The sequence below is a fragment of the Bos indicus x Bos taurus genome, chromosome 19 (assembly GCF_003369695.1).
Source record: "Bos indicus x Bos taurus breed Angus x Brahman F1 hybrid chromosome 19, Bos_hybrid_MaternalHap_v2.0, whole genome shotgun sequence".
Lineage (NCBI taxonomy): Eukaryota > Metazoa > Chordata > Mammalia > Artiodactyla > Bovidae > Bos > Bos indicus x Bos taurus.
The window spans coordinates 29,761,502-29,788,721 of NC_040094.1; the positions used below are offsets into that span (position 1 = coordinate 29,761,502).

The 27,220-nt window shown below is 43.4% G+C and overlaps 1 protein-coding gene and 1 pseudogene across 9 annotated transcripts in view; one reads left to right on the forward strand and one right to left on the reverse strand.

Annotated features, from left to right (window-relative positions):
• Nucleotides 1-27,220, reverse strand: part of STX8 (syntaxin 8) — a 208,645-nt gene that overhangs the window by 62,319 nt on the left and 119,106 nt on the right. For 7 of the 9 annotated variants that reach the window (XM_027518816.1, XM_027518817.1, XM_027518815.1 and 4 more), the window contains one exon: nucleotides 22,372-22,473. In XM_027518816.1, the coding sequence (XP_027374617.1) occupies nucleotides 22,372-22,473 (102 nt within the window). Of the gene's footprint in view, nucleotides 1-10,674; nucleotides 10,752-22,223; nucleotides 22,289-22,371; nucleotides 22,474-27,220 lie in introns of those variants that run through there. The other 2 variants (XM_027518818.1, XM_027518819.1) reach the window with 2 other exon arrangements.
• LOC113878019 lies at nucleotides 8,776-9,600 on the forward strand (annotated as a pseudogene).

The following is a 27,220-nucleotide window of genomic DNA, read 5'->3' on the forward strand; positions in this document are numbered from 1 at the left end:
GGCCTGCTGCAGTCCATGGGGTTGCAAAGAGTTGGACACAAGTTAGCAACTGAACAACAAGTGTATAAAATAGGTAACTAATTAAAAACAGACTGTCTAACACAGGGAAGTCTACTCAATGCTCTGTGGCGATTTGAATGGGAAGGAAATCCAAAAAAGAGGGATTATATATAATATACACACATATAGCTGATTCACTTTGCTATATACCAGAAACTAACATAACATTGTAAAACAACTATATGCCAATAAAAATTTGAGAGAGACAGACAAGACTGGAATCAAAGGTCCCCACAGAGGTGACATAAGGAATATGAGAGACTATGTGGCTTTGAAAGCAAACTGCTTCCTCTTGTTACTACTAACTTTTTAAGCTGGTCGTTCAGGAACTGTGAGAAACACTCACCACCCCATCTCCGGTACTACTGTGGTTGTGAGGGTTCTTTTTTTCTCTCCCACTAGACTTGAAGCAACTTGCAGGTGGGATTACAGCCCATATATCTCAGGATCCCTGGCATGGCTGAAGAGACTCAATAAAAATGGGATGGGCAGATGACTATGTCACAAGAGCCCAAGGTGGGGGGGGCAATAAACTGCAATTCATCTGGAATCGGCACCTGTGTGGGAATTCTCTGCACACCTGCCGAGGCCGCCTCACTCGTGTCTTCTCGGCCTGTGAGAGGGGGCAGCTGGTGCATCCCCGTGACCTTCTCTCACTCGTCTAACCTGGAAAGGGCCGGCATCCTCCCCAACACACTGGCAACCTCTGCACCGACTAACCCTGCTCTACAGACCGGCCCCCTTTAACGTCAATCTAAAAAAATTCCATGTAAAAATTTATTTCATTGGAATATTTTCATAAAAATGAAAATAACCAGGGGCTCTTAGAGGCATCGGGTTACATTACTAACAGAGATGTTATATTACTAAATTCATCTGTGAACAGTGACCACTGCCAGATTATCCTACCATTTAAATCCCAGGTTCACTGAATGAGCCTTCAACTCCTGACTTCCTAGAAAAATCTACTTTTACAGATCCAGAAGCCATCCTGAAAAGCAGCGCTGTTAACTCCGTTTTGTATTGGTACACAGAATGTACTGCTATTTCATAGCCAAGCTGCACATGAGATAGTCTTTCAATTGTCATTTTAAGGAACTGTGTTCCCCTGGAAGTTACCACCTTTAAGTATGATATGAAAAAAATGTTAATTAAGCAATTTCACAGGGAAATGGGAGCTTCTGGCTCTCCTTGGGGAAAAAAAAAATCAAGGTGGACCCAGCTGGCTACCTCACAGGCTCACCCAGGGCCGAGCTCTCCGAGAAGAGGGTCGGATTCAATGCCCCCGCAGCCCAGGGCATTCGCTTCAGCACCAGCCTGTGGTGACCACACAGAGGAAGGCCTGGGTCCTCCCCCAGAGAGACTTAGATTCACTATGGTCATAAATTGAAGAGTAAAAATACCTGCATGCCCTAGAGGGGAATGATAGTATTTAACTCTTAAGTGGAGCTGGAGGAAGATGCTTGGAGAGAGAACAGCACCACTGCGAGCAAATGCGCAGAGGAAGAAATGGACAAGTAAGGCTTAGAGGAGGGGAGGTAACTGGCTTGGCTGGAGTGGAAGGTTCCCATAGGGGAGCAGGAAGGCAGACACACTGCAGAGGGCCCCGGGGCCACAGCTGAGGATGGCCAGGCAGGCTGGAGCTCCGGAAAGCACCGGGCAAAATGAGAGTGGTGTCTCAGAGCGATCAAGATGCACGGGAGAGAGCTGAGACCAGAGGCAGGGATGCTGGCGGCCCTGCACGAAGGTACAGCGGCAGGAGCTCGGCCTGGAGGCCAGCGGTGATGACGACGAGGGGGAGACAGAGCACACGAGAAAGGCTGTGGCTTGGGGGATAGACAGCCCTGGGGAAAGAGGAAAGGCTCAAGTAAGAAAGCAACTGTCCACTGGAGTCGTTGAAGAGCAGTGATGAAATAAACAAATCCTGGAGAGAGGCCGGCTGTTTGTTTTGGTGTCAAGTGTACCTAAGTACCGGAGAAGGCAACGGCACCCCGGCACCCCACTCCAGTACTCTTGCCTAGAAAATCCCGTGGATAAGGAGCCTGGTGGGCTGCCGTCTATGGGGTCACACAGAGTCGGACACGACTGACGCGACTTAGCAGCAGCAGCAGCAGTACCTAAGTACTGGAGAAGGAAATGGCAACCCACTCCAGTATTCTTGCCTGGGGAATCCCAGGGACTGGGGAGCCTGGTGGGCTGCCGTCTATGGGGTCACACAGAGTCGGACACGACTGCAGTGACTTAGCAGCAGCAGCAGCAGCAGTACCTAAGTACTGGAGAAGGAAATGGCAACCCACTCCAGTATTCTTGCCTGGAGAATCTCAGGGACGGGGGAGCCTGGTGGGTTGCCGTCTACGGGGTTGCACAGAGTCGGACACGACTGAAGCAACTTAGCAGCAGCAGTACCTAAGTACATGTGTGTGTCTTGTGTGTGCACTCAAGGTGGTGCATACTACTACTACTAAGTGGCTTCAGTCGTGTCCGACTCTGTGCGACCCCATAGACAACAGCCCACCAGGCTCCGCCATCCCTGGGATTCTCCAGGCAAGAACACTGGAGTGGGTTGCCATTTCCTTCTCCAATGCATGAAAGTGGAAAGTGAAAGTGAAGTCGCTCAGTCATATCCGACTCTTCGCGACCCCATGGACTGCAGCCTACCAGGCTCCTCCGTCCATGGGATTTTCCAGGCAAGCGTACTGGAGTGGGGTGCCATTGCCTTCTCCAAGTGGGAGGTTGTAAATGATGAGTGTGGTAGGAGACGTGAGAAGTGCCAGGAAATGACAGGATGGTTGAGAGAGACATGCGTGGATAAGAGCCACACACCGGAGGCACGGCATGACCAGGACCACTGGGACAGAGGGGCGGAGGTGATTTCTGAGAAAGGAGATCGGAGGTCTGGGGACAATCCACAGCACTGACCGTGAAATGTTTCTGCTCCGTTTCAAGGAAACTGCAGATTTGATTCTTCCACACACAGCCTCAGAAACCAAACCAAACTGTTTGCCTGGAGATTCCCAACCACTCTAGGTTTTTACCACTAGAGTTTGTCTCAGTTTACCCGGAGGCGGTAAAATCAGATGAAAGCGGTCCATGACAGCTGTCCTCCTACTGCTGGGTGCAAAACAGCCTCAATGAGGCCATGATGAAACTTCGACTATTTAAACAGCCAAATTTATCACTGTAATTTTTTTTTTTTTGTCTTGAGGGGAAAAAAACCCCAACAAAATTCTACACATTTTTAAGCTGTATTCCTATTTCTCAAAGCCCCTCCTATAAAGAACCCATACGTGAAAGACGCCAAAAATAATCCTAGACCTTAAGAGGCCGTGATTTATCATTTCACAAGCGGATCCCATGCATGCATCATCCCCATTTCCATGCCCTTTCCACGTTTTCGGAACTTAACCATAAATTCTGCCTTCAGATCAGGGAAGGCAGGCCTGGTGGTGATGGATGTCAGACCAGGGGTGGGGAGGGTGAAGTGTGGTTCCCGCCTGGGAACAGATAAGCACACGAATCACAGATTCTCACTCAGCCCGTGACCCTCCCCGCTCCTGCCTCCCAGGTCCCCCATCTGTCAGCTCCTGGCCTTTCTACCAGCTTCTTGCTCTACTCACTGCTGTGCTGGGGGAACCAGGCTTCCACTCTTGTTTCATCTTGGTTGGGTTTGGGAACAATATACCATTAGTGCTATCTATTAAAAAATGAAGTTAATGTTCACCCAGGTTCCTTTAAAATTTTTTCCTTTTTTTTTTTTTTAAAGGAGCAGATAAACATACATGAGCAACCTGTTCACGTTCCAGGATTTATGTCGCACAGGTATAGGACTCATCCTTGCATTTCTGCGTAGGTTTCACCTTTAAGCAAAGGGAGTGTTTCCCATTTGCCCGGTGGGATGGGAGAGCAGGAGTCTGGATGATGAGGGGGTTCTGGGTAAAATGAAGAAGCGGGACAGTGTGTCTTTGAAACTAAACTTTTTCCTTTCTTTCTGTGCTCTGGTCCTCCTTTGCCTAGCACCCAGACAACTTGAGATCCCATGCTACCACCCCGGACCTGTCACGGTCCACAGCATCCGACCGCATCCAGGCCTGTCCACCCCGCCAATCCTCCTCCACCCAGGGTACAAAATTATTTCTCCATCAAAGCGCTAACTTCCCTAACATGGATGACTCCCTGGTGATTTTTCCAAATCAAATTATGTTATTCTGGAAGGCGAGTAACAAACACTTTGACCTCCCCTCACCACCCCCTCCCCACCATATGTTTGCCCCTAACTATATCCACTCTCTGCATCTGATAATACTAGTAATTTGTGGACTTAAATCACCAGTCATAATTCAGCAGCCAGGGAGCCAGGTCTGGTCTACAGTTATGTTTTGACCTCAGCAGAGTTTTAAAAATTCCACAATAATTTCCAATTCCACGTAAAATCAGATTTCTCTTTAAAAGACAGAGAGAGAGAAGGCGGCAGCTGACTTGGGCATGCAGGGCCCCCAGTTCTAGGGGCTGAAGGGCAGGCATGCCATCCAGGTGGGCACATGTGCTCCAGCTCCTGGGGGCAGCCAGCACTCCCAAATGTTACATGTCTGGTCTGCAGCTCTCAGGTTCTTAATACCTGCTTAGTGCTTGGATCCGTGACACCTGGCCTACGTGACTCTCTAAATGATGGTACAAGTAAATAAAGGATTTCTTGGAAAGTGGGGAGAAGCAATGTTTTGAGGTATGGGTCTCTCCTAGCTTTTTGCTACAGACCTAGCCATCTGCCATGCCTCATCCAAACAGCCATATTTTTCACATTTATAAATGATTTGGGGAATCAAGAAACAGCTGCTGTTTCCTCCACTGTTTGTTAGTGTTAGTCACTTAGTTGTGTCCAACTCTTTGCATGTTTCCTCCAGTATTACTGGGCTTCCCTGGTGGCTCAGACGGTAAAGCGTCTGCCTGCAATGCGGGAGACCCGAGTTCGATCCCTGGGTCGGGAAGACCCCCCTGGAGAAGGAAATGGCAGTCTACTCCAGCACTCTTGCCTGGAAAATCCCATGGACGGAGGAGCCTGATAGGCTACAGTCCATGGGGTTGCAAAGAGTCGGACACGACTGAGCGACTTCACTTTCACTTTCATTTCCAGTATCACTTAGTGTTAGCTGCTCACTCGTGTCCGACTCTTGACACCTTGGACTGTAGCCCTCCAGGCTCCTCTGTCCATGGAATTCTCCAGGCAAGAATACTGCAGTGGGTGGCCATGCCGTTCTCCAGGGGATCTTCCCAACCCAGGGATCAAACCTGGGTCTCCTGCATTGCAGGCACATTTTTTACCGTCTGAGACACCACGGAAGCCCTCCACTGTCAAGATCAAGAAAAGGAATCACAGTCAGGAAGCAGATTCCACAGGGGAGCACAGGGGACCTCTCTTCTTGACCTTTCAAAACCACTCTTCTCTGTTTCCTCTCCCATCTCTTAAATTTCCTTTCTTCTGCCTCTCACTCTACTAGGCCCTCCCCCATCTCTCTCTCTCCCCTTGACTTGAGCCTGCATCGCCCCAGGAGCACACATCTTGCCAGTCTGCCCATCCATCGTCTTGAACCTCAACCTCAGCATGTCATGGAAAATGAAGAACTTGTGAGAGGTACCACGGGAAGAAAAAGTTTAGCAAGCGACAACCACAAACCACGAACACTGGCCGCACTTGGTCACCGCTCTTTACAAAACTCAAAACACTTTATCACATACTCAATAGAGGGGCAGGGGAGGGTGTTTCTAGCTAGTGCGGGACTAAGGGTGGATCGCACAGGCCTCCGAATTCAGGAAAAAGAAAACCAACTCAGAAATCAGGAGGAGGGAAGTGCGCAGGCTCCCTGGAGCTTCTAATGTGCTCAGTGGCACAAGTGACACCATAGGAATGGTCTTGTTGAGTCGGATCCAATGTTCTGTCTTTCGCTGGATTTATGATTAACAAGGAGGGACACAGACACGTCTCTCCTTGTGAGCAGCTTCAAGAGTCAAATATGCCCCCAACTTACCTTAGTTTAATAACCCATCATTTTATAGAAAACCAGGAAACCCTCAGCCTTCCCAAATTGCCTGTGCTGCTTGACACCACAGGATCCTAGAGAAATTACTCCTTATTTTTCATGGTTTTCTTTTTCTTTTTTAATTGTGGTAAATTACACATAACATAATAAGTTACCATTTTAACATGTATATTCATTGGCATGACTTACATTCACAAAGTCCTACAACCACTGCTACTATCTTATTCCAGAACCTTTTCATCACCCCAGAAGGAAACCTCATACCCACTAAGCAAGACCCCCCCAGCTTCCTCCTAAACCCATGGCAACCGCTAATCTGCTGTCTGTCTCCATATAATTGACTCTTCTAGACATTTCATATACGTGGTCTTTGGGGTCTGGCTTCTTTCCCTTAATGTAATGCTTCAAGGTTCATCCACAGAGTAGTATGTATCAGCACTTCACTCCTGTTTCTGGTTGAGTAATATTCCACAGAATGGGTGTGTGTGCCTTTGCAAAATGGATGATGGTGGCTGGGTAGCCTGTGGCTGCAAGCTACTAAACTTAAGGAATTTATTTATGCGACAGGTGGTTTTTTTTTTTATGGCCCTAGACATTAGAATATTGTCGACTATGAGAAACAAATCCAAGTGATCCCTATCTATGTCATTCATAATCTAATAAACTTTCTAGCTATACTCAGATTTTTATCTTTCCAGACTGACAAGTCCTTAAAAAAGTCTGTGATGTAGGATACAGGATGCTTGGGGCTGGTGCACTGGGATGACCCAGAGGGATGGTACAGGGAGGGAGGTGGGAGGGCAGTTCAGGATGGGGAGCACGTGTACACCCGTGGCAGATTCATGTTGATGTATGGCAAAACCAATACAATATTGTAAAGTAATTAGCCTCCAATTAAAATAAATAAGTAAAAAAAAAAGTCTGAAGACTCAGAAAACCCCCATCTAAGATACAATTGATTACATGTAAAACAGATAAATAATATCCTACTGTATAGCACAGGGAACTATATTCAATATCCTGTAATTAACCATAATTAAAAAGAATATGAAAGAGTATATATATATATATACACACACACACATATATATATACATATCGGAGAAGGCAATGGCAATCCACTCCAGTACTCTTGCCTGGAAAATCCCATGGAGAGAGGAGCCTGGTAGGCTGCAGTCCATGGGTCGCTAAGAGTCGGATATGACTGAGCGACTTCACTTTTACTTTTCACTTTCATGCATTGGAGAAGGAAATGGCAACCCACTCCAGTGTTCTTGCCTGGAGAATCCCAGGGATGGGGGAGCCTGGTGGGCTGCCGTCTCTGGGGTCACACAGAGTCGGACACGACTGAAGTGACTTAGCATAGCATATATACATATAAAGTGGAATCACTTTTCTGTACACCAGAAACTAACACAACATTGTAAATCGACTATAATAAAAAAAAAAAAAAGGAAAAGAAGGAAAACCATCACCCACAGGACTTCAGCTGCCTCTCAAATAAATCCCATTCAAAGTCCATCATTTTGCAAGCTGCTAGGAATCAGAATTGAAAGACATAGTTCAAAGACCTCAGGAAGCTCAAGGTCTAGTGGGAAGATAAACATCCAGACATCTTCCCCACAGCAGGATGACTTTCAGGATGGGAATCGAAACTGTGAGGGTTCAAGTTCACCAAGTATTCCAGCTGAGGAAGCACATACGCTGGCTGCGCAGGCAGGCCATCCTTCAGTTTTGCTTCTTACCTTCTTGATGGCCTAGGTCTTCAGTGAAAAGCCCCAGTGAGATCAGGGTTTCTTTCCTGCACAGCCAGAGCCTCACAACCCTGTACGTGCAGCGCCTACCATGTTCGCCTAATCCTGCTCACACTAAGATGCCTTCATCTTTCAAGATCTTCCTACGGTTTCGGACTTGACTGGAAAGCAACACCCACTGGGGCACACCCAGATGCTTCACCAGGTTTTCATCCCTTCCTAAAACAATGTGGTACGATAGGAACACGACAGTAGTCCAGGGGAAACTTCACTGTTTATATTTTCCTTGTTTTTCCCCCACCCTGACCTATTATTTTGAAAGATTTAAAACTTACAGAAAAGGAAAAAAAATACCCCTAATTATCCCAATTATACCTCTAGAGCTGTGTGAGTTTTGATCCAGAATCCAATCAAAACCACAGACTGCATTTAATTGTCATCTCTCTTCAGTCTCCTCTAGTCTACAGCAGCGCTCCCATCTTTTTCTTTCTTCCATGACACTTGTAAAGGACCCAGGATGGCTGTCTTATAGACTGTCCACCAATCTGAACTAGTCTGTTTCTCTCAATTAGATCTGGCAACAATGTTGCATTACATCCTGCCTGTCACATTTGGAGCTGCACAATGCGAGGTTGTCACTCACGCTGGTGAGGCTAAGTGTGGTCACTCTGTTCAAGTTTCTTTCCTCCTTTGTAATTAATAATTTGGCCATTTGAGACTGTGAACATCCTACTTTCCACAACCTTCTCACCTAACAATCTGGCATCCATTGACAATTCTGAAATGATTATACTGGTGGTTGCAAAATTATGATTTTATAATTTTATCATTCTTCTACATTTACTGGCAAGATGACCCTCAGCCTCACCTCTGCCTTTTTGGACTACTGATGTGGACTCATGAATACATTTTTTAAAAATCCAGCCTCTTTCCCGGCTGGAACCATGGAGGGTGCAGAAGAGAAGAAAAAGAAGGTTCCTGCTGTGCCAGAAACCCTTAAGAAAAAGTGGAAGAATTTCGCAGAGCTTAAGATCAAGCGACTGAGAAAGAAGTCTGCCCAAAAGATGCTTCGAAAGGCAAGGAGGAAGCTTATCTATGAAAAAGCTAAGCATTACCACAAGGAATACAGGCAGATGTACAGAACTGAAATTCGAATGGCTAGGATGGCACGAAAAGCCGGTAACTTCTATGTACCCTCGGAACCCAAATTGGCGTTTGTCATCAGGATCAGAGGTACCAATGGTTGAGCCCAAAGGCTTGAAAGGTGCTGCGGCTCCTTCGCCTCCGGCAGATATTCAGCGGCACCTCTGTGAAGCTCAACAAGGCATCAATTAACATGCTGAGAATTGTGGAGCCATACATTGCATGGGGGTACCCAAATCTGAAGTCTGTAAATGAACTGATTTACAAGCGTGGTTATGGCAAAATCAACAAAAAGCGAACTGCCCTGACAGACAACGCATTGATTGCTCGATCTCTTGGGAAATATGGAATCATCTGCATGGAGGATCTGATTCATGAGATCTATACCGTTGGAAAACGTTTCAAAGAAGCAAACAACTTCCTGTGGCCCTTTAAATTGTCTTCTCCACGAGGTGGAATGAAGAAAGAGACCACCCATTTTGTAGAAGGTGGAGATGCTGGCAACAGGGAAGACCAGATCAACAGGCTTATTAGAAGGATGAACTAAGATATCTACCAGGATTATTATTGTAATCTGGTTAATAAACAATCAAAACAAACAAAAAATCCAATATTTATTACCATCATTATTTTTACTACTTCAATTATCTAAATTTGACCAGCAAGGGTCCCTTTAAGCCAGCTCCAAGCCCTCATCATTGTTAGGGCATTTCCTTGACTTCTGACCCAAGAAGTTCCACCCTTGCCTTATAATTTCTCTGCTCCAGACCTGGAATTAGTTGTTTTTACAAGAAAAACTTGGTTTGCATATGTGTTGTTGCGGGGGGAGGGGGGGGGGGGGCGCGGGCGGGGCAGGGTAAATACTATTTAGAAACTCCTGGATTGGCCATAAAGTTTGTTCGAATTTTTCCCAAAGATCTTAATGGCCAACCCCAAAAAGATCTAGGCACTAACTGTCGTCAAATACTGGAGTATCACTGCTTCTAGGCTCTTTAGGTAGTTAAAAGAAATGTCTTTTTTTTTTTTAAATTTTTTCCTTATTTTTAAATCATGAGTCTACAGTGATACTTCTAATTCAAGTCTAACACCATAAAGTTCATTCTTTCTTTTCCATTTGCTATCTCTATCTGTTTTGCTCCTAAGAACATCAATATATTTACTAACTTATTCTCTTCTACTAACACATGCAGTAGATTCTGATTTACTCTACTAATACCACTCCCAACAACAATAGTAACATTTGAGGAGTCTGCAGTTCATCATTCTGGAAATATATCCAGCTAAGGGGATACAAAGGACTCTTTAAAAGTTACCTGAATTTTTTGTTACTGGATAATCTTTTTATTATTTTAATTAACAGATTTTGTTTACTATTTAGAAGCTTGTCCCTCAAGTTTTTAAAGACCTTATAAACCTAAAGACCTCAACACTAAAGAAAATTATTGCATCAAAATGATTAATGCAGAAATAAATTTTTTATTCAAATAATTCTAAAATAATAACTAATATCTATATTATTATGGCTATGTATATGTCTATGGCAGGTTACAGTACATGAGGTCACAAAGAGTTGGACATGACTAAGCACACACACACACACACCCAGTAATGCATTACAATTATGTCTCCTTTTTTGTATTACTAAGAATGGCAAGAATAAGATATAGCAACCACAGTGATTAATTCACTTACATTTATTTTCAAGATGCCCTCTGGTTTTTGAAGCCACTTTTGTTCCTACTTCTATTTTGCTTAGGCAAATCTATATAGATTTAAGTAAGATTCTGTTAGCACATCACATAACAAATGGCTGTATGGAACAATATTACAAATTATTTTACAAAGATAACAAGAAATTTTATTCTCACTTTGCCATATTTCCTGGAATGGGGTACACCAAGTATTTACTCATTTTTTAAACAGAAAAAAATTTTTACTATGCTAAAAACATGTAACACAAAATTTACCACCTTAACCATTTTAAAGTGTACAGTTCAGGGGGTTAAATATGAATTCACATTACTGTGCTGCAACCACCACTGTATTTATCCATTTAAAAAAGCGACTCTTTACAGTTTTCTTTCCACTTTTCTGTTGGTTTACAGGTAAGAAGTTATACTAGACAAATGCCAACACAATGATGAAGAATCTTAGCTCCAGATTTGCCCAAAAAAAAAAAAATTTTTTTTATTTTTTTAAAAAATAAGACTTCAGAAATTCAAAAGTCATTTTGAAAGGAATGAGTGCTTGGAGGGCCAAAAGAAAGAAGGGCTCTTATCACCATAAATCAACTTGTGGAAGAATGTGGAGTGGTGGGGTAGGGAGCCGCTCAGTGGACACGTGCCCTGCCAAGGCCACGGAGTCTCATTTTGCAGGCTGCAGTCAGCGCAGAGCAGCACAAAGCGAGATACGCGGGGGGGGGGGGGGGGGGGGGGGGGGGGGGTCCTCGATACTGCGCATGCGCGGAGGGCCGCGTCATGGACCGCTGATGCCGGAGTCCAATACAAAGATCATTCTGCTGCTAATCCGGAGAAATTGATCTCAGTGCTCACACTCTTGGACAGAGAAAACCCAACAGTGATTTCAAATGAGCTCCAAATCAATTTTTCTCAGGAATTTAACACCGGTTCAATGACTGGAAAGTGTCATGACTGCCTGGCTCTGAGATAGAAAAGGTGAGCAGAAAACTAAAAACAAAAAGGTGACCAGAAAACTAAAAACTGTGACACTGGTGAGGTTCTCTTGGAGCAGATGAATGGGTCCCTAGGGCTGATTTAAAAAAAAATTCTTTTATGAATGCAACAAGGTCTACAGTCAAGTTCTTTAAAAAAAAAATTAATGTTGGGAGCTTTCCTGGCAGTCCAGTGGTTAGGACTTTGCCTGCCAGTGCAGAAGTGTGGGTTTGATCCCTGATGGGGGAGCTAAGATGCCACATGCCTCTGGGCCAAAAACTAAAATATAAAACAGAAGCAGTATTGTAACAAATTCAACAAAGACTTAAAAAAAAAAATTAATGTCAGGGCTCTGGACTGGAAGCACTGCCCTGAAATTGAATTGCTTTTCACATGGGCGCCGCTGTGAAGTCTGCTGCTCAGTGAAAAGTGGTGGCTGGGACTTAGTCCTGGACAGGCAGCAGAAGGGGGTGACAGAGACGCTCTGCACAGTGAGAAATGACTGCAGCCAGGTATTAATTATTATGACTTCTGAAGGTATGACAGCTCTTTTAATTTTGCTTGTTTCTATTCAACTTTACCAGTGGTTACTCTTTTCTCCAAAATCACCCGGGCTCCAAAATCACTGCAGATGGTAACTGTAGCCACGAAATTAAAAGACATTTCCTCCTTGGAAGAAAAGCTATGACAAACCTAGACAGCATATTAAAAAGCAGAGATATCACTTTGCCAACAAAGTTTCATCTAGTCAAAGCTATGGTTTTTCCAGTAGTCATGTATGAATGTGAGAGTTGGACTATAAAGAAAGCTGAGCACCCAAGAATTGATGCTTTTGAACTGTGGTGTTGGAGAAGACTCTTGAGAGTCCCTTGGACTGCAAGGAGATCCAACCAGGCCATCCTAAAGGAAATCAGTCCTGAATATTCCTTGGAAGGACTGATCCTGAAGCTGAAACTCCAGTACTTTGGCCACCTGATTCACTGGAACTGATTCACTGGAAAAGATCCTGATGCTGGGAAAGACTGAAGGCAGGAGGAGAAGGGGACGACAGAGGATGAGATTCTTGGATGGCATCACTGATTCAATGGACATGAGTTTGAGCGAGCTCTGGGAGATGGTGAAGGACAGGGAAGCTTGGCGGGCTACAGTCCTTGGGGTCGAAAAGAGTCAGACATGACTGAGTGACTGAACAACAACTCTTTCTCGGAAGCATCCACATTGGGCATCATGGCTGATGTGGTAGTAAAACGATGTTCTCTGAGTACACACTAGAAACTGGCCCGGGCTAGAGAGCCTCAGCAGAGTGGCAAGAACCAGAAAGTCAGGAAGGTCGTCTGATATCTGAATTTCCCTTTGGATAATACAGAGAGAAGATAATCCACTTGTGAATCACTGTGACTTTAAATAACCCTAAAATCAGCTAAATGTCCACTTATTCCATTTCATAGTAACAATTTTTGAGGGAGAGTGGCATGAAAACCTGAACCCAAAACTTAAATTTTAGGGGATGTTTTTCAAAAATTACAGCTTCCTTTTAAAAAATTTAATTTACTAAAAATACCCTAGAGCTATAACAGCCAAATTGAGAGAAACGTGTGAGGCATCTCTTCCAACTACTTATAACACAGAACCCAGGAGTTATGCTCAATAAGCCCAGTGCTTTATTTTCCAATACAAACACATACTACAACAGATGGTCTCTATATCTTCCATTTAAAAATTACCCTATCTCACTTGGTTTTATTCTGTTATATAACTGTTAAAATTTTCCCCCAATCAAACAGAATACATAACATCAAAGGTCAAAGTCCCTGTTCAGGTAGGATTTAACTCTGCAAGTATCTAACCTGGTGCCAACCACCCTATATGAAATGAGATCAGCAAAGTTCTGGCCAAGACCCTTGGCTCACATCTGACGACGTGTGTGTGTGTGTGTGTGTGTGTGTGTGTGTGTGTGTGCGCGTGTGCGCGCACGCGCAAGGAAGTGTCTAATTCTCCTCAAAGGGGTATGGAAAGAGGACAACAGAGTTGGATCAACTCAAAGACCATCTAGTCTAAGTCACTGACTCCCCCCCATCCCCACCCCCCACCTACTGACTTTATGAGATTTGGATGAATCTAGCTATAAGGACTTGGGAGAAGGCAATGGCACCCCACTCCAGTACTCTTGCCTGGAGAATCCCAGGGACGGGGGAGCCTGGTGGGCTGCCGTCTAAGGGGTCGCACAGAGTCTGACGAGACTTAGCAGCAGCAGCAGCAGCTATAAGGAAAACGGCCAATTTCTTCTGAGGAAATCCAATTATAATTGGATTAGAGTCCAATAATAAACCCTTGTAATGTTGACCGTTAGCTTATGGTCAACGTTACTAACCAGGCTTCCTAGGTGGCTCAATGGTAGAGAATCTGCCTTCCAATGCAGGAGACACAGGAGACTCAGATTCAATCCCTGGGTTGGGAAAGTCCCCCGGAGAAGGAGATGGCAACCCACTCCAGTATTCTTGCCTGGGAAAATCCCATGGACATAGGAGCCTGGTGGGCTACAGTGCCTGGGGTCACAAGAGTCAGACACCACTGAGTGACTGCAACACAGTGTTACTAAGCCATTGACTTTATAGGTAAAAGAAAGATATCAAAGATACCAAGACTTCCCCGTTTGGATTAATTTTGGTCACAAAGAGAATCCAATTCCTCATTTCAATTTACAAATATAAAATAACATCAGTGTAAGAATGAGAAGCACTGGCCTGTAATGGTAAACTCCTGAAAAGTCAGGCTGCAGGCACACAAGTACCCTGAGTAGGCACTGGGGCTCTGCCTCCCATAAGTGGTAGACACACGATAGAGGTGAGTGAGATACACGTTGAGTGAGCAAAACACGCTCTGTCCCAGGCCATGATCATCCTTCTAAACCCAGCCAGTACTTGCCGGTCCCATGGAGCAGGCTGAAAGACGAATTCACTGGTGAACAGACACAACCAGAAAACTCGCACGAACATGCCCGGGGGAGGGGTATCAGCCAAGCCCGTGCACTGTGGTTATTGCTCCATCACAACAGAAGCCGCTCTTGGAAATCACACCTTATCTTTCCAAACCACACCGAGCAAAAACAATAATCAAAAAATGATTCTACTTTGTGATCATTTCTGACCCCTTGATGATAGCAAAAGTCACTGCCTCGTAACAGATTAGAAAAGCGTGGCGGCCTCGCAGGCGGTCATGGTGACAGCTCTGGGGCTGTCAGCCCTTATCAATCACCTTCCATTAAGTAGGGGTTTTCCAATTTGGCGCTCCTCTCAAAGGCTTCACTTTGCCTGGATTAAGCCAAAGCATCAACATTTGAACAGCCTGGTCCTTTTCTCGCTCCCCTAAAATAAATGTTGTTAGCAGAAAAACCAGGCTTTTCCACAGTAGGAATTCAAAACCAAAGCAGACAACAGTGGTGTGGTCACATACAAAAGACACCTGATTACAAACGGGTCACACATGCATGACACCAGTGCCATATGCACCCATGGGGCCCAGGAGGGGAGTATTCAGAGGTGCCCGGAGAAGGACTGCGAGTTGTACGTTTCAGCTCCTAAAATGAGTATCGAGCAATTCCAATATATTCATTGGAGTGTCCCCGTATTTCCTTGGACTTTAGAAGCAGGTGTCCTAAGAATTTTACGCTCTGTAGTTTCACTTCCTGGTATCTATTATCTCCATGATGGAGAACAGTCATTTCTCTAAAATATACAGCAGATATGTCTAGGGAGCAAAACAGTTTTAAATCAACTGAAAAGGGCACGTTGACAAAATAAGAGAACTCTTAAGAGAAGCATTCATCTTGTTTATCTTGGTAACACTGGTAGCCAGGTAGACGTCTCCTGTATTCAGACACCAAATTCACAAGACGGCAGGCCACAGTTTCTATAAATATGACCAACGCTGTAATCATGCACATTTTTATGTACCCAGTAAACAGAATTCTTCATTATCATTATTATTTAAGGTTTTATTTACTTTTAATTTTTTCAGCTGTACCTTATAGCCTGCGGGATCTTCGTTTCCCAACCAGGGATCAGACCTGAGCACCCTGGAATGGAAGCTCGGATTCTTAACCACTGGACTGCCAGGGAAATCCTTTCATTATTATTTTTAATGTGACAAGAGCCAGAAACAGAGTGGTGAGAACACAAAGTGATGAATGGGGAAGACAGATACTTCACGGTTATTCTCAGACAGGCCTAGGGGTTGACCAAACAGAAGTGAGAGAGAGGCCCCAAAGTGTAGGGCTTCGCCACATGCTTTACTTGGCCCACGTGGAATTTTTTTTAAATGTTCGTTTACTGTCAACACTAAAATATTAGGAAATTTCACTTAAAGATCCAGATTTCAGGCTTCCCATAAAAATAAACACACAGATGATCCGGCGTGGCATTCCCACATAGCAAAACTCTGCTGTTCACTCTCTCGTTTGCCACCAGAGAGAACAGCGAGGGCCTGCTTCCTTCAAGGAGACTTGCTGTCTGGCTTCTGAAAGCCTCTGAGGGAACACAGGAAGTTTTGAGCCTGAAGAAATGGGGAGCAACGGAAGAGGAAGCTTATTTGGGGCTAAAGACAATGAGTCTATGAAGAGCATACAGGGATTGAGAGTGTGCTGGGCGGGGGATGGGGGGGTGGGGGGTGGGGGGGGTGCGGTCAAGAGAAACTGTGTGGCGGCAGCTGAAGACACAGACCCTGAGATTCAGGGGAAGTTGGGGTCTGGGATGCAGAGCTGTGAGTTGCCTGTGAAACCATCCAAGAGTCAAAAGAGTAGCTTAAGGAAAAAGTGCCAAGGAAAAAAGAATAAAGGACTGAGTCCTAAGTACGTCTTCCATGGAAGATGGAAGAGTGAAAAAAAGAAAGACAAAGGGAGGCTGAGGGACTTCCCTGGTGGTCCAGGGGTTAAGACTCCGAGTTCCCAATGCAGGGAGCCTGGGTTCGATCCCTGGTCAGGGAACTAGATCCCACCTGCCCCAGGTAAGACTCAGCAAAGCCAAATTAAAAAGGGGAATAGGAGCGTACGGAGACTGAAAAGACTGAATTAGCCCCCTTGGCTCTCCAGGGGCTGGTTTGAGGCTGCCTGAGTAGCTATTCTAGGGAATATCACGATAAAGCAAATCATACAAATTTCTGGTTTCCCAGTGCATATAAGCCACGTTTAGACTGTACTGTAGTCTACTAAGTGTGTGACAGCATTATGTCTAAAAAAAAAGTACATACCTTAATTTAAAAATACTCTCCAAAAAACGCCAACCATCATCTGACAAGACAGGGTTGCCACAAACCCTAAACTTGTAAAACACAAATAAAACCCCAGAACATCTGTGATGTACAATAAGAGCAAAGTGTAATACGATGATGCATGCCTGTATACCAAAAGGCTTAATGCTGCTCCCACCCTGGGTCTAAACAAGTCTATATGGAAAATAAGTCTGTAATAAGTAATAATAATGTGCTAATAAAAGAGCAAGTCATTTCTGTGCTATACAAAAGTCAAGCCATGCCACCTGAATAGGCCCCCCCAGGGGGCTTTCACTAATTTCATGACTGGAAATGGCTTCAGCCACAAGATTATAAATTCCAGCTTAACTGGGGCGGGGGCGGGGGGAACTGACTCCATTTCTGATTAAATGAGGATGCAAACTTCCTAGCTCCATAATATTCCACCATAACTTTCTTGAGTCATCACTATTTTCCTTAAAGACCATTCTAAGCTGACTTCAGTGAGAGGTAAGAGCCTCTGAGTCTCATTCGTCAAGGCGGCTCTTGATGACCAATTTACAGCCACATTTTAACATTGCTGGCATTTACTGAGGACTCAGTAGCACAGGCATGCATGATGCCACCCAACTTGTTCTTGTATAGTCTGCAGAATAACCATGGTACGCCCATTTTGAGCCCTAGAGAGAGCAAGCCACTCTCCGAGTCACCCAGGTGGTCAGTGTCAGAGCCCAGATTGTGACCTGGGTCTGCCTGGGCTCACAGCCATGCGGAACTGTCCTTTCTGAAAGACTGAACGGATCCACCTTGCCCAAGCCACCCCATTTCTGAGGAGTGGAAGGCAAATCCAGTGGTTCCAGATTAAGACAGTGTTAACACAGTGCCAGCAGGGCTGATTTCTAACCACATCCCTGAGACGCTGCTAAACTCACAATGGCTGTGCTTAGACAACATTACGTAATAGTCCATATGCTGAGAAGCAACACTGTCCCTCGACCCGGGTCATTCAGAACTCTGAGCCTGGCCTTTCACAATTGGCTGCGTCCCTCAGACTCAGACGAGGCTCTATTTTGAATTCTAATGAGGACGGGGCACAATGAATATTTAAACTGCAATTACAAAGATGCTGCTTTTATGTGGGTGTCCTTAGCACACATAACAGATCTGAACGGACATGTAGGTGCCAATGAAAAATAGCAGTCTCGTTTGTGTTTAGAAGCTGGAGAGAGACAATATTGTTTTATACTTGATGCTGTTGTTATTGGGGTGGAGGTGGGTGAAGAAAAGGGAGGTGGGGGAAAAAACCACCCAAAGATCCCAGTAAAAAAAAAAAATGTTAAAGCCCAGGCTGCCGAGTGAAAGGTTCATAAAGAGGCGTCTGAATCCTTTGTTAACAACTGAACAAACAGATTCATCATTGGGCCCTTCTGAGCGGGCCCCCTTGCAATCGGGTCTGTCTATACAACCAGAAATTTCCTCATTGGGAAAGCATCTATGACTGATATTATATCAGATCGGTAGGGCGATATGCTGGCGGTAGGAAAACAAAAGACCATTTCACGGTTCACAGCCTTTTTTTTTTGCACTCCCTTAAGTAAAATGATGAGGCGTCACTGCTATTCTTAGCTCGCTCAAGCCCTCTTAAACAGTCATCAAGTTAACAGTAACTGAGTTACCCTGAGAGGCTTGATTCCCACCCACCCCGCCCCCAAACAGTTAAAATACTCCCTACTAGCAGCTTCAGGTACTGTGTGTCTGTATTTACATGTCAATGATCAACCTGGCCCTGCACTTGGGGAGAGCAAATGATTAACTCTTTGCTATGTCCTGAGGCTCTTAGACCAAGCCCTTACCCCACTAAACACCTTTTTTATTAAGATCATAATTTAACTTCCATGGTGTCTGGACAGCCTTTTGTAAATGCCTGCATTTACAGAAAGGGAATATGTTGGGTTTTTTTTTTTTTCCCATCTGTCCTCTAGTTGAGTCCCTCTTCTGCTGGGTACCAAATATGTCCACAGAGTCTTGAACTTCAGTTACTTTTTATTTCTAGAAGTTCTGTTTGATCCCTTTTGATTTTCTAAGTTACTCTTTATAGCTTCCTATTCTCTGAAGATACTCTCAAGCCTGTCATGTCTTTCTTTAAATATAATAATTTATTTCATCATTTGTATCTGAAAATTCTAATACGGCCAGCGTGTGCAGGTTGGTTCCTGCAGTCTGCTGCTGGTCCCTGCTCATGCTGGGCTGTCTCTGTGTATGCCAGATTATCTTTGGGTGTGTGCTGGTCATTGCCCTGGACGTTTTATTTCTGGTTGATTCCTAGAGACCACGGATAATATTCTCTCTTCCAGAGAGGTGTTTCATTGCTTTCGCCAGGCACCTGGAGCTACAACAGATGAGTGTGTCTACTCAGGATACAAATGCACATGAGGGCCTTTCTGTGACCACAACTTGTCAGAAAAAATGGTCTTTCTTCCTTTTCTTCTCCTCATCTGTACAGGGCCAAGGCTGCCTTCTCCACAATCCCCAAGGCAAGTTTGGTTCTGGTTCACTCTTCCCCCCAGGGTATAGCTCTTTAGGGCCCCACTTTAATGGGGTAAGGGTCTCCTCTTACACTTGCCAAGTAGGCAGGCCCAGGACCTTACCTTCCACCCCACTTGCCTGCCCCTCTCAGGTTGCAGAAGTCCCTGACTCCTCCCTGCAACTGGGCTTTTATCACACTAAAAACAAAACAAAACAAAACAAAACCAGTAGAAAGTAACTAAGAGTTTAAAGGTTGAAAGCAAAACAAAAGGTCAGGTCAGTAGGGCAGGGCCTTCTCCAAATTCAACACTGAATTACAATTTGATTCAGTGATTCTACTTCAGATGGGGCTTCCCTGATGGCTCAGATGGTAAAGAATCTTCTTGCAATGCAGGAGACCCAGGTTCAATCCCCAGGTCAGGAAGATCCCCTGGAGAAGGGAATGGCAACCCACTCCAGTATTCTTGCCTGGAAAATCCCATGGACAGAGGAGCTGGGTTGGTTATAGTCCACGGAGTCACAAAAAGTTGGACATGACTGAGCGATCAACACTTTGACATTTCACTTCTGGGTATATACACAAAAAAGCAGGGGTTTGAACTCATACTTGTACATTCGTGCACATTGCAGCACTATTCATAGTAGCTAAAAGGTGGCAACAACCCAGGAGTCCTCTGACAGATAAATGGGTAAACAAATGTGGTATAAATATTAACGATGGAATATTATTCAGCTTAAAAAAGGAAAGAATTCCAGATGCATGGTACAACATAGGGGAATACTGAAAACATTATGCTAAGTGAAATAAGCCAGATACAAAGGGACAGATACTGTATGGTTTCATTTACATGAGATACCTAGAGTAGTCACAGTTGTAGAGACAAGAAGTAGTCATATTTGCAGAGACAGAAAAATTAAACAGCTCAGCTCAAAATATTTTTATGGACATTTCTAGATACAAACATCAATACCAGGTAAAACTATAAAATAAAAAATTAGCAACAGTAGAATCAATATTCTTCATTGTGATGTCATGAATGGCATGTGCTGAGGACCGCTATGTTGTAAATGCAAAACAGACTGACATATAATGATAACAGTCAATACTTACTCTTGCTCACTGCTTACTATGTGCTAACCACTGTTCTAAGTGCTATATATCCCTATCTATCTATCTACTTATCATCTATATCTTTATCTCTATTAAATCATGTATTCCTTACAACAACCCTCTCAGATATGTACCATTATTATTCCCACTTTGGAGATGGGAAAATCAAGGCACAGGGGAGTGGGATTTCCCAAGGTCACATGGCTGGTAAATGGTGGAGCTGGGATGTGAGTCCAACCTCTGGAGCCCACACTCTTCACTATCAGGCCGTAGCCGCTCTCTGCACAAAATACGGAAATTCATGGACAATGGCCAGTGTTGGATACTTTACATGGTTTATATAATTTCATTTTGACAACCAGGCTATCTACTTGTTTTGTTTTTTTAAACAGCCAAGGAAACGCAAGTTCAGAAAGATTAAGTTTATATGAGAATTGAAGATAATAACAGATGGAGGTGGGAGTGAACCCATGTATCTCTGTTGCCAGAGACTCAGGAGGATCTGATGCAAAGAACAGCATGGTGGGAAGTTATGAGAAGACTGTTAAAGCAAAATCAAGAAGGCTTTGCTTTGGGCAGGAAGCAGAAAGAAGCACGTGCTCTATTATAGAAGCAGGAGCATAGACTGGCTTGGCATCCGGTGGATGAGAACTGCCAGGTTGAGGGGAGCAGACAGGTGATGAAAAGGAAGCAGGCAGGTGCCCCCACGTTCTACTTCCTCTGAGATTCCAGAGTCTGTATCTACCTGGCCCTCCATCACCTGGTTGTTCTAGATTGCTGTTTGACCACACACACACAGGCAAGGGAGGTAGCACTTCTCAAACTGTGCATCACAGGTGACCCTGGCATAGAGGTCCTTCTTCTAAAACTGGACAGAACAGAGGGATCCACTACATTCTTCATATTGAAAGGGCTAAAATCAGGCAAAAAGCGAAAAGTTCAGGTCATTAGATTTTTTTCTTTTTTTGGTAGTGCTAGTGCACTGTTAGATGTAACAAAAGTCTTAGCTTTATACATCTGGCGCACCTTTGTGAGATGAAACACCAAATAACCATGAGTGTAATCACTGCTGCTTCAGCACCATTCATCGTCACTTACCTGTGGGCATGGCGCTGTGCACGGGCAACAGATCATTGAAACCCGACAAGCATCTGCATCAGAATGTCTGCCCAAGAGCAAGGACCCGCATCAGGAGTGCCTGACACACTTGTTAAATGATGAACCCTCTGGAACTCCAGCCTCGCTCTACTCAGTCTCAAGGGGACGGCCAGGGAGTCAGCACTCTAAACATCATTCCTGGTGGTTCTTATTTTGACCTATGTCTCCTCATTTCATGCACAAGGTATTAAGAAGTAAAAGGACTGCCAAAGACAACATCACTAAATACTGGATATAAACTCAGCTGGACTTTAGGCTCTATGCTCTAACTGCTCTATGGCTCCAGGTTCAGCAAGGACGCTTGTGACTAAAACAACAAGGCACAAAACAAGCAAGGTGGCCTGTGAAACCCGTGAGATCTAGCACCACCGGTCTGCATGACATCATACAATTTCTCAGACTACGATTCTCCGTAAGCACTGAGGAAAGTTTCTTATTTTTAATTACAAAAAAAAAAAATTAACAATGCATTCTACTTTCCCTGCACTTGTAACAATTCACTTCGTTTTTGCCAAGATGTAGGAATCTTCTAGAAATTTCAACACTTCATCCCATGAAACTGCATGTATTCGAAGAGCAAGCAGATCCCTGCGGTAAAATCAGACCAAACGTGGGAAGCTTATCCGCAAGCGATGAGAGAAGCAAGAGCTGTAGCTACAGCAGTCTCTTACCACAAGACGTGGACTTCCTGTCCACCAGATTCACACGCCTGGTTTCAGTGCGAAGTTTCTCATCGGTATTCTCCACCAGGTTGGCAAGGTCATCAATTATCTCTATAAAGGAAAACAAAGATGCATGGTTAACACTCCAAAAATACCTTGGCTCACATCAGAGTCTCATAGCTGTGGTGGGCCTTCCTAGTAATAATTCTCTCAACTGCAGTGTGTGAGACGGTTTTAAAGAACTTACATTTCTTTGAAAACTGCAATTCTGATTCATTGATGGTAGGGGGGGAAGTTAGAGAGGGAAGGAGTAGTAAAGGAAGAAAAAAAAAAAGTTCAACATAATTCCAGGAGACAGAGGAGAAATGTCAAAAGTTCAGGGGAAAGAAAGCATGACCCAACAAATTTATGCCCGGCCAAGTTGTCATTTGAGTATAAAAAGGTGACAGACAGACGGTACAGAGGACTGCGGGGACCACTGGGGCCCTTCTTAAGAAAGCTACTTGATGATGAAATCTAGCCAACGAGAGGTGAAAAAAAATAACACAACTCTGGGCTGGAGAAGCCAGAGGCCATGACACAAGAGGTGATGGTAAAAACTGAATCAAATATGTGGAGCTGAGAATAAACAAATAAATGGATCAGGTTACAGAGGAGTAGACAAATGTTACCAACAGTGACAATGGAATTAAAGGTGAAGATCAGGAAGCAGTTGGTAGAGGGGGAACACGAGGAGAAAGGTGAAAAGAAACTAAGGTGTTAATTTCTTCATCACTGACAGTAGAGTCATATCAGGCTGCTGAAAAGTAAGACACACACTTACAGCTTTATAAAAATAACCAAGGTTTCAATGTTTTACGCTCTTTTTCTGTTAACCTTAAATGGATCTTTTGGCAATTACTACCTGTTGAAAGAATTCTTCACGTGAAGTTTATTTTTTGATGCTTATCTTTTAAAAGTGAAATTAAGCACTTAACATTTAAATAGCACATATAGTATAACCCTAATTAGGTAAAATTATTTCCATCCCTCCTTTTATATGTACCAACCTTTAAAGATGTATCCAGACAGTGTTAACCTGATGTTAATAACGATTATTTCTCAGTGGTGGGGTCCTTGGTGATCTTGCCTGGATTTTCTGAATTGCTTGAATTTCTTATGATGAGCTCTATATGCTTTTTTTTTTTTCCAATTTTGGTTCTTCTTCTTCCCTCCTTCCCTCCCTTCCTCTTTATTTGTGGTTGCGGACACGATTTAGCAAATAAACAACAGACATCTCTTTGCATGTCTTTCTTTTACAGGAAGAGGATGATGGACACTAACTCTTATCTCTGTAGCTCCTATCCCTAGAAGAGTGCCCAATACACAGCAAGATAGGATAGATACTAAAAGATAAAGGGAATGAATGATTGGAGTATAAATGATAAAAGCACTGAATAATTTCAAAGCACTGAATAACTTGCTGCTTCTTAGAAAAGTGGATCTAAGCCAAATTTGTCAAATATTATCTACACAACATCTGCCTAGTAATCCGGTCACTATTATTTAACCATCTATTCACAACTATTTCCTTGTATTCAAGGATATATTCTCTCCTAGTTTTCTTTCGGAGAAGGCAGTGGCACCCCACTCCAGTACTCTTGCCTGGAAAATCCCGTGGATGGAGGAGCCTGGTGGGCCGCAGTCCGTGGGGTCGCTAAGAGTCGGACACGACTGAGCGGCTTCACTTTCACTTTTCACTTTCATGCATTGGAGAAGGAAATGGCAACCCACTCCAATGTTCTTGCCTGGAGAATCCCAGGGACGGGGGAGCCTGGTGGGCTGCCGTCTATGGGGTCGCACAGAGTCAGACACGACTGAAGCGACTTAGTAGCAGCAGCAGCAGCGGTTTTCTTTCAACCATCTGTAAGCTCTGCCTAGTGTTTCCTCTTCCTCTTTTTTTAAAATATGTATTACTTCTTTTGTCTGCACTGGGTCTTAGTTGCTGCGTGCGGGCTCTCCCCAGTTGTGGTGATCGGGGGGCTAGTCTCTAGTTGTTACTCCCTAGGGATTCCCATTGCGGTGCCTTCTCCCGCTGTGGGGCACGGGCTCTAGGCACATGGGTGGGCTTCGGTAGTTGTGGCACACAGGCTTTAACTGCCCCAAGGTGTGTGGAATCCTCCTGGACCTGGGATCGAACCTGTCCCCCACACTGGGGCAGGCAGTCCTCCTCTTGTTGGTGATCCCCAGAGTTCTGTATATTTCTATTCTATTTTCATTTAAAACTATTTAAATTAAATAATTTTAAAAATATTTAAATTTTTTTAAAAAGAAATTTCTGCTCTACACAGCTCTCCAAAAATCCTTGACTCACACAGCCAACTGCTTACTACTTATCTCCACCTTGAAATTCCTACAAATATCTGTCTCATAAGGTCTCCAGAACAAAACTCCTCATCTTCCCCCAACTCTGACTCCCCTGTCTTCCCTGCCTCAATTAAAGAATGGTACCATCATTCATTTGCTTGCCTAAGAAGGAAATCTTAGGAGTCACACGAACGTCTCCCTTCTCCTTCACCTCACATTCCCTTTGTTAGCCATTCTTGTTGATTCCACCTCCCCATTATCTTTCAATCCTACCATTTCTCTTAAACTCTGTTAGTAATACCTCACAAAAAGTTTCCAGGGTTTCTAAATCTGTCCTAACTTACCTTCCTGTTTCTGTTCCTCAGCCCCTTCAATCCATTCTCCATACTCTAGTCAGGGACTTATTTTTTCATGTTTCAATTAATTTAAATAGCCATATGTGACTAGTGATTATTATATTAACTCATCATTGACCAGGGGATTATTTTAAGGAATTAATATCTGTGGCCAGTAATTTGTTATGTAAATGATATTGACATGTCAATAATGGTTGGGTAAAAAAAGATGTATTAATGTGTCTCTCGTCAATAATGTGTTAAACAGCAGAGTTCTGAAGCAATAACTTAAAAAAAAAAAAACACACCCACCACCATATAACCACCACCAAGAGGAATAGCTTAAAAAAAATCAATAGAGGGAATAAAATTGAATACCAAATATGCATGAATTTACCCCAAAGAAGGCAAGAAAGGAGATACAGAGAACAGATAGGACAAAAGGCCGTAAGTACCTAGATGGCAGACTTAAACCCAATTGTACCAGTCATTACATTAAATATAAATGGACCAACTTCTCAATCAAAAGATAAAGAATGTCAGACAAGATTCAAAAATAATAAAAAACCACACTACTCAACTATGTGCCTTCACAATAACTTCAAATATAAACCACAGAGTGGGTGTGTGCGAGAAAGCTGGCACAGCTGTATTAATATGGATCAGATCGACTTCAAGTCAAGGAGTATGATCACAGATAAAAAGGAATCTTTCATCAGGATGAAGGAACACATGACAAAAGATGGGAAAAAAAAAAACCAAACATATTTGAATGTTAAGGAAACCATTCCTAAATAACCTATATAATAAAAAAAGGCAAAAGTAACCTTCTCTGGCAACTTCTATCAAACATTTTAAGTCCCACACTATTTAGTAAAACATGGGGAAAAAAGGTAAAAAGATTTATTTATTTATTGCTTGTGGGACCTTAGTTCCCCGACCAGGGATTGAACCTGAATCCCCTGCATTCAAAGCATGGAGTCTTAATCACTGGACCACCAGGGGAGTCCCTGCCTGATATGTTTTAAAGTCACAATATGTAATATAAAATTCAGACTAAATAAGCTTATATAGCACCATAAGAAAGTCAAGTTAAAATATTCCTTGTCAGATACTAAATATGTCAGTTGTTATATGTTAACTGGGTTTCTGGACAGAGCTCTCATTAGATTTATAAATATTCATTACTTAGAGGTAAATAAAAAACTAGTAGAAGGTTAACTAAACAAAAACCAGTAGTCAACACTGAATGGGTTAATGTTTTCATCTTAGACCAAACATCTTGGCTGGTAAACCTCATCTGATTATCAGTTTGTTTGCTTTCCAAAAAAAGAAAAAACCCTTTATTTTTAACTGATAAAAATTATATAATAGCAAGTTTATAAATGAGAGATGGAAAAGTATCTTCTATGGATTCCCTTCTAAGATTTGACATAAACATACATACTTTTATATAATTGCAATATATGAGCCTTCTGCCCCCTGTTAACATATCATTTGTATGCTTTCATGTTGTTATACAGTCTTCATGGTTATAATTTCTAATGGTTACAAAATATTCATTCCATTAAAATAAACATTCATTAAAAATAGCCTATTGTGGGATACTGAGAATGCTTCTGTATTTCTACATCATGAGTCAATGAATTCTTTCCTCCATGATCATCTTCCTTCTTCTCTGTTGTTTCCTTAAGTTAATTAAGTGTGATCATGACTGCCCCATGGACTTTGAAACACACTGCCAAGTTAGTTTTTAAAAGGTCTTCACTGCCACTGTGGGTTGATTTAATTGAACTCACTCCTTAATATGACCTCAGAAGGAGATTTCCAAGGGCAAGGAGCCTGGGGGAATTCCCACCTTGCAGCCTAGCAGCTTCTAAGGGGGGAATTTCCCCAACCACAGACTGTTACGAGCAAATTAAATACAGGTTTCAGAACACAGGTTAAGAAACAACCAGCTGACTCTTTCAGATTCCTGACAGTACAGCCTCCAAATGGCAACTGATATTTTGATTCCTGGTAATTATTTGCATTTGGTTTCAAGAAGGAACTTATGTTTCTATTGTGAATTAACTCGAGATACCAAGTGCCATTCCAATACAGAATGGGAAAAAATGGACAATAGGAAGTGTGATGCAAAACTAAGTCAAAGAGCAGTAAGAAATATTATACAGTAC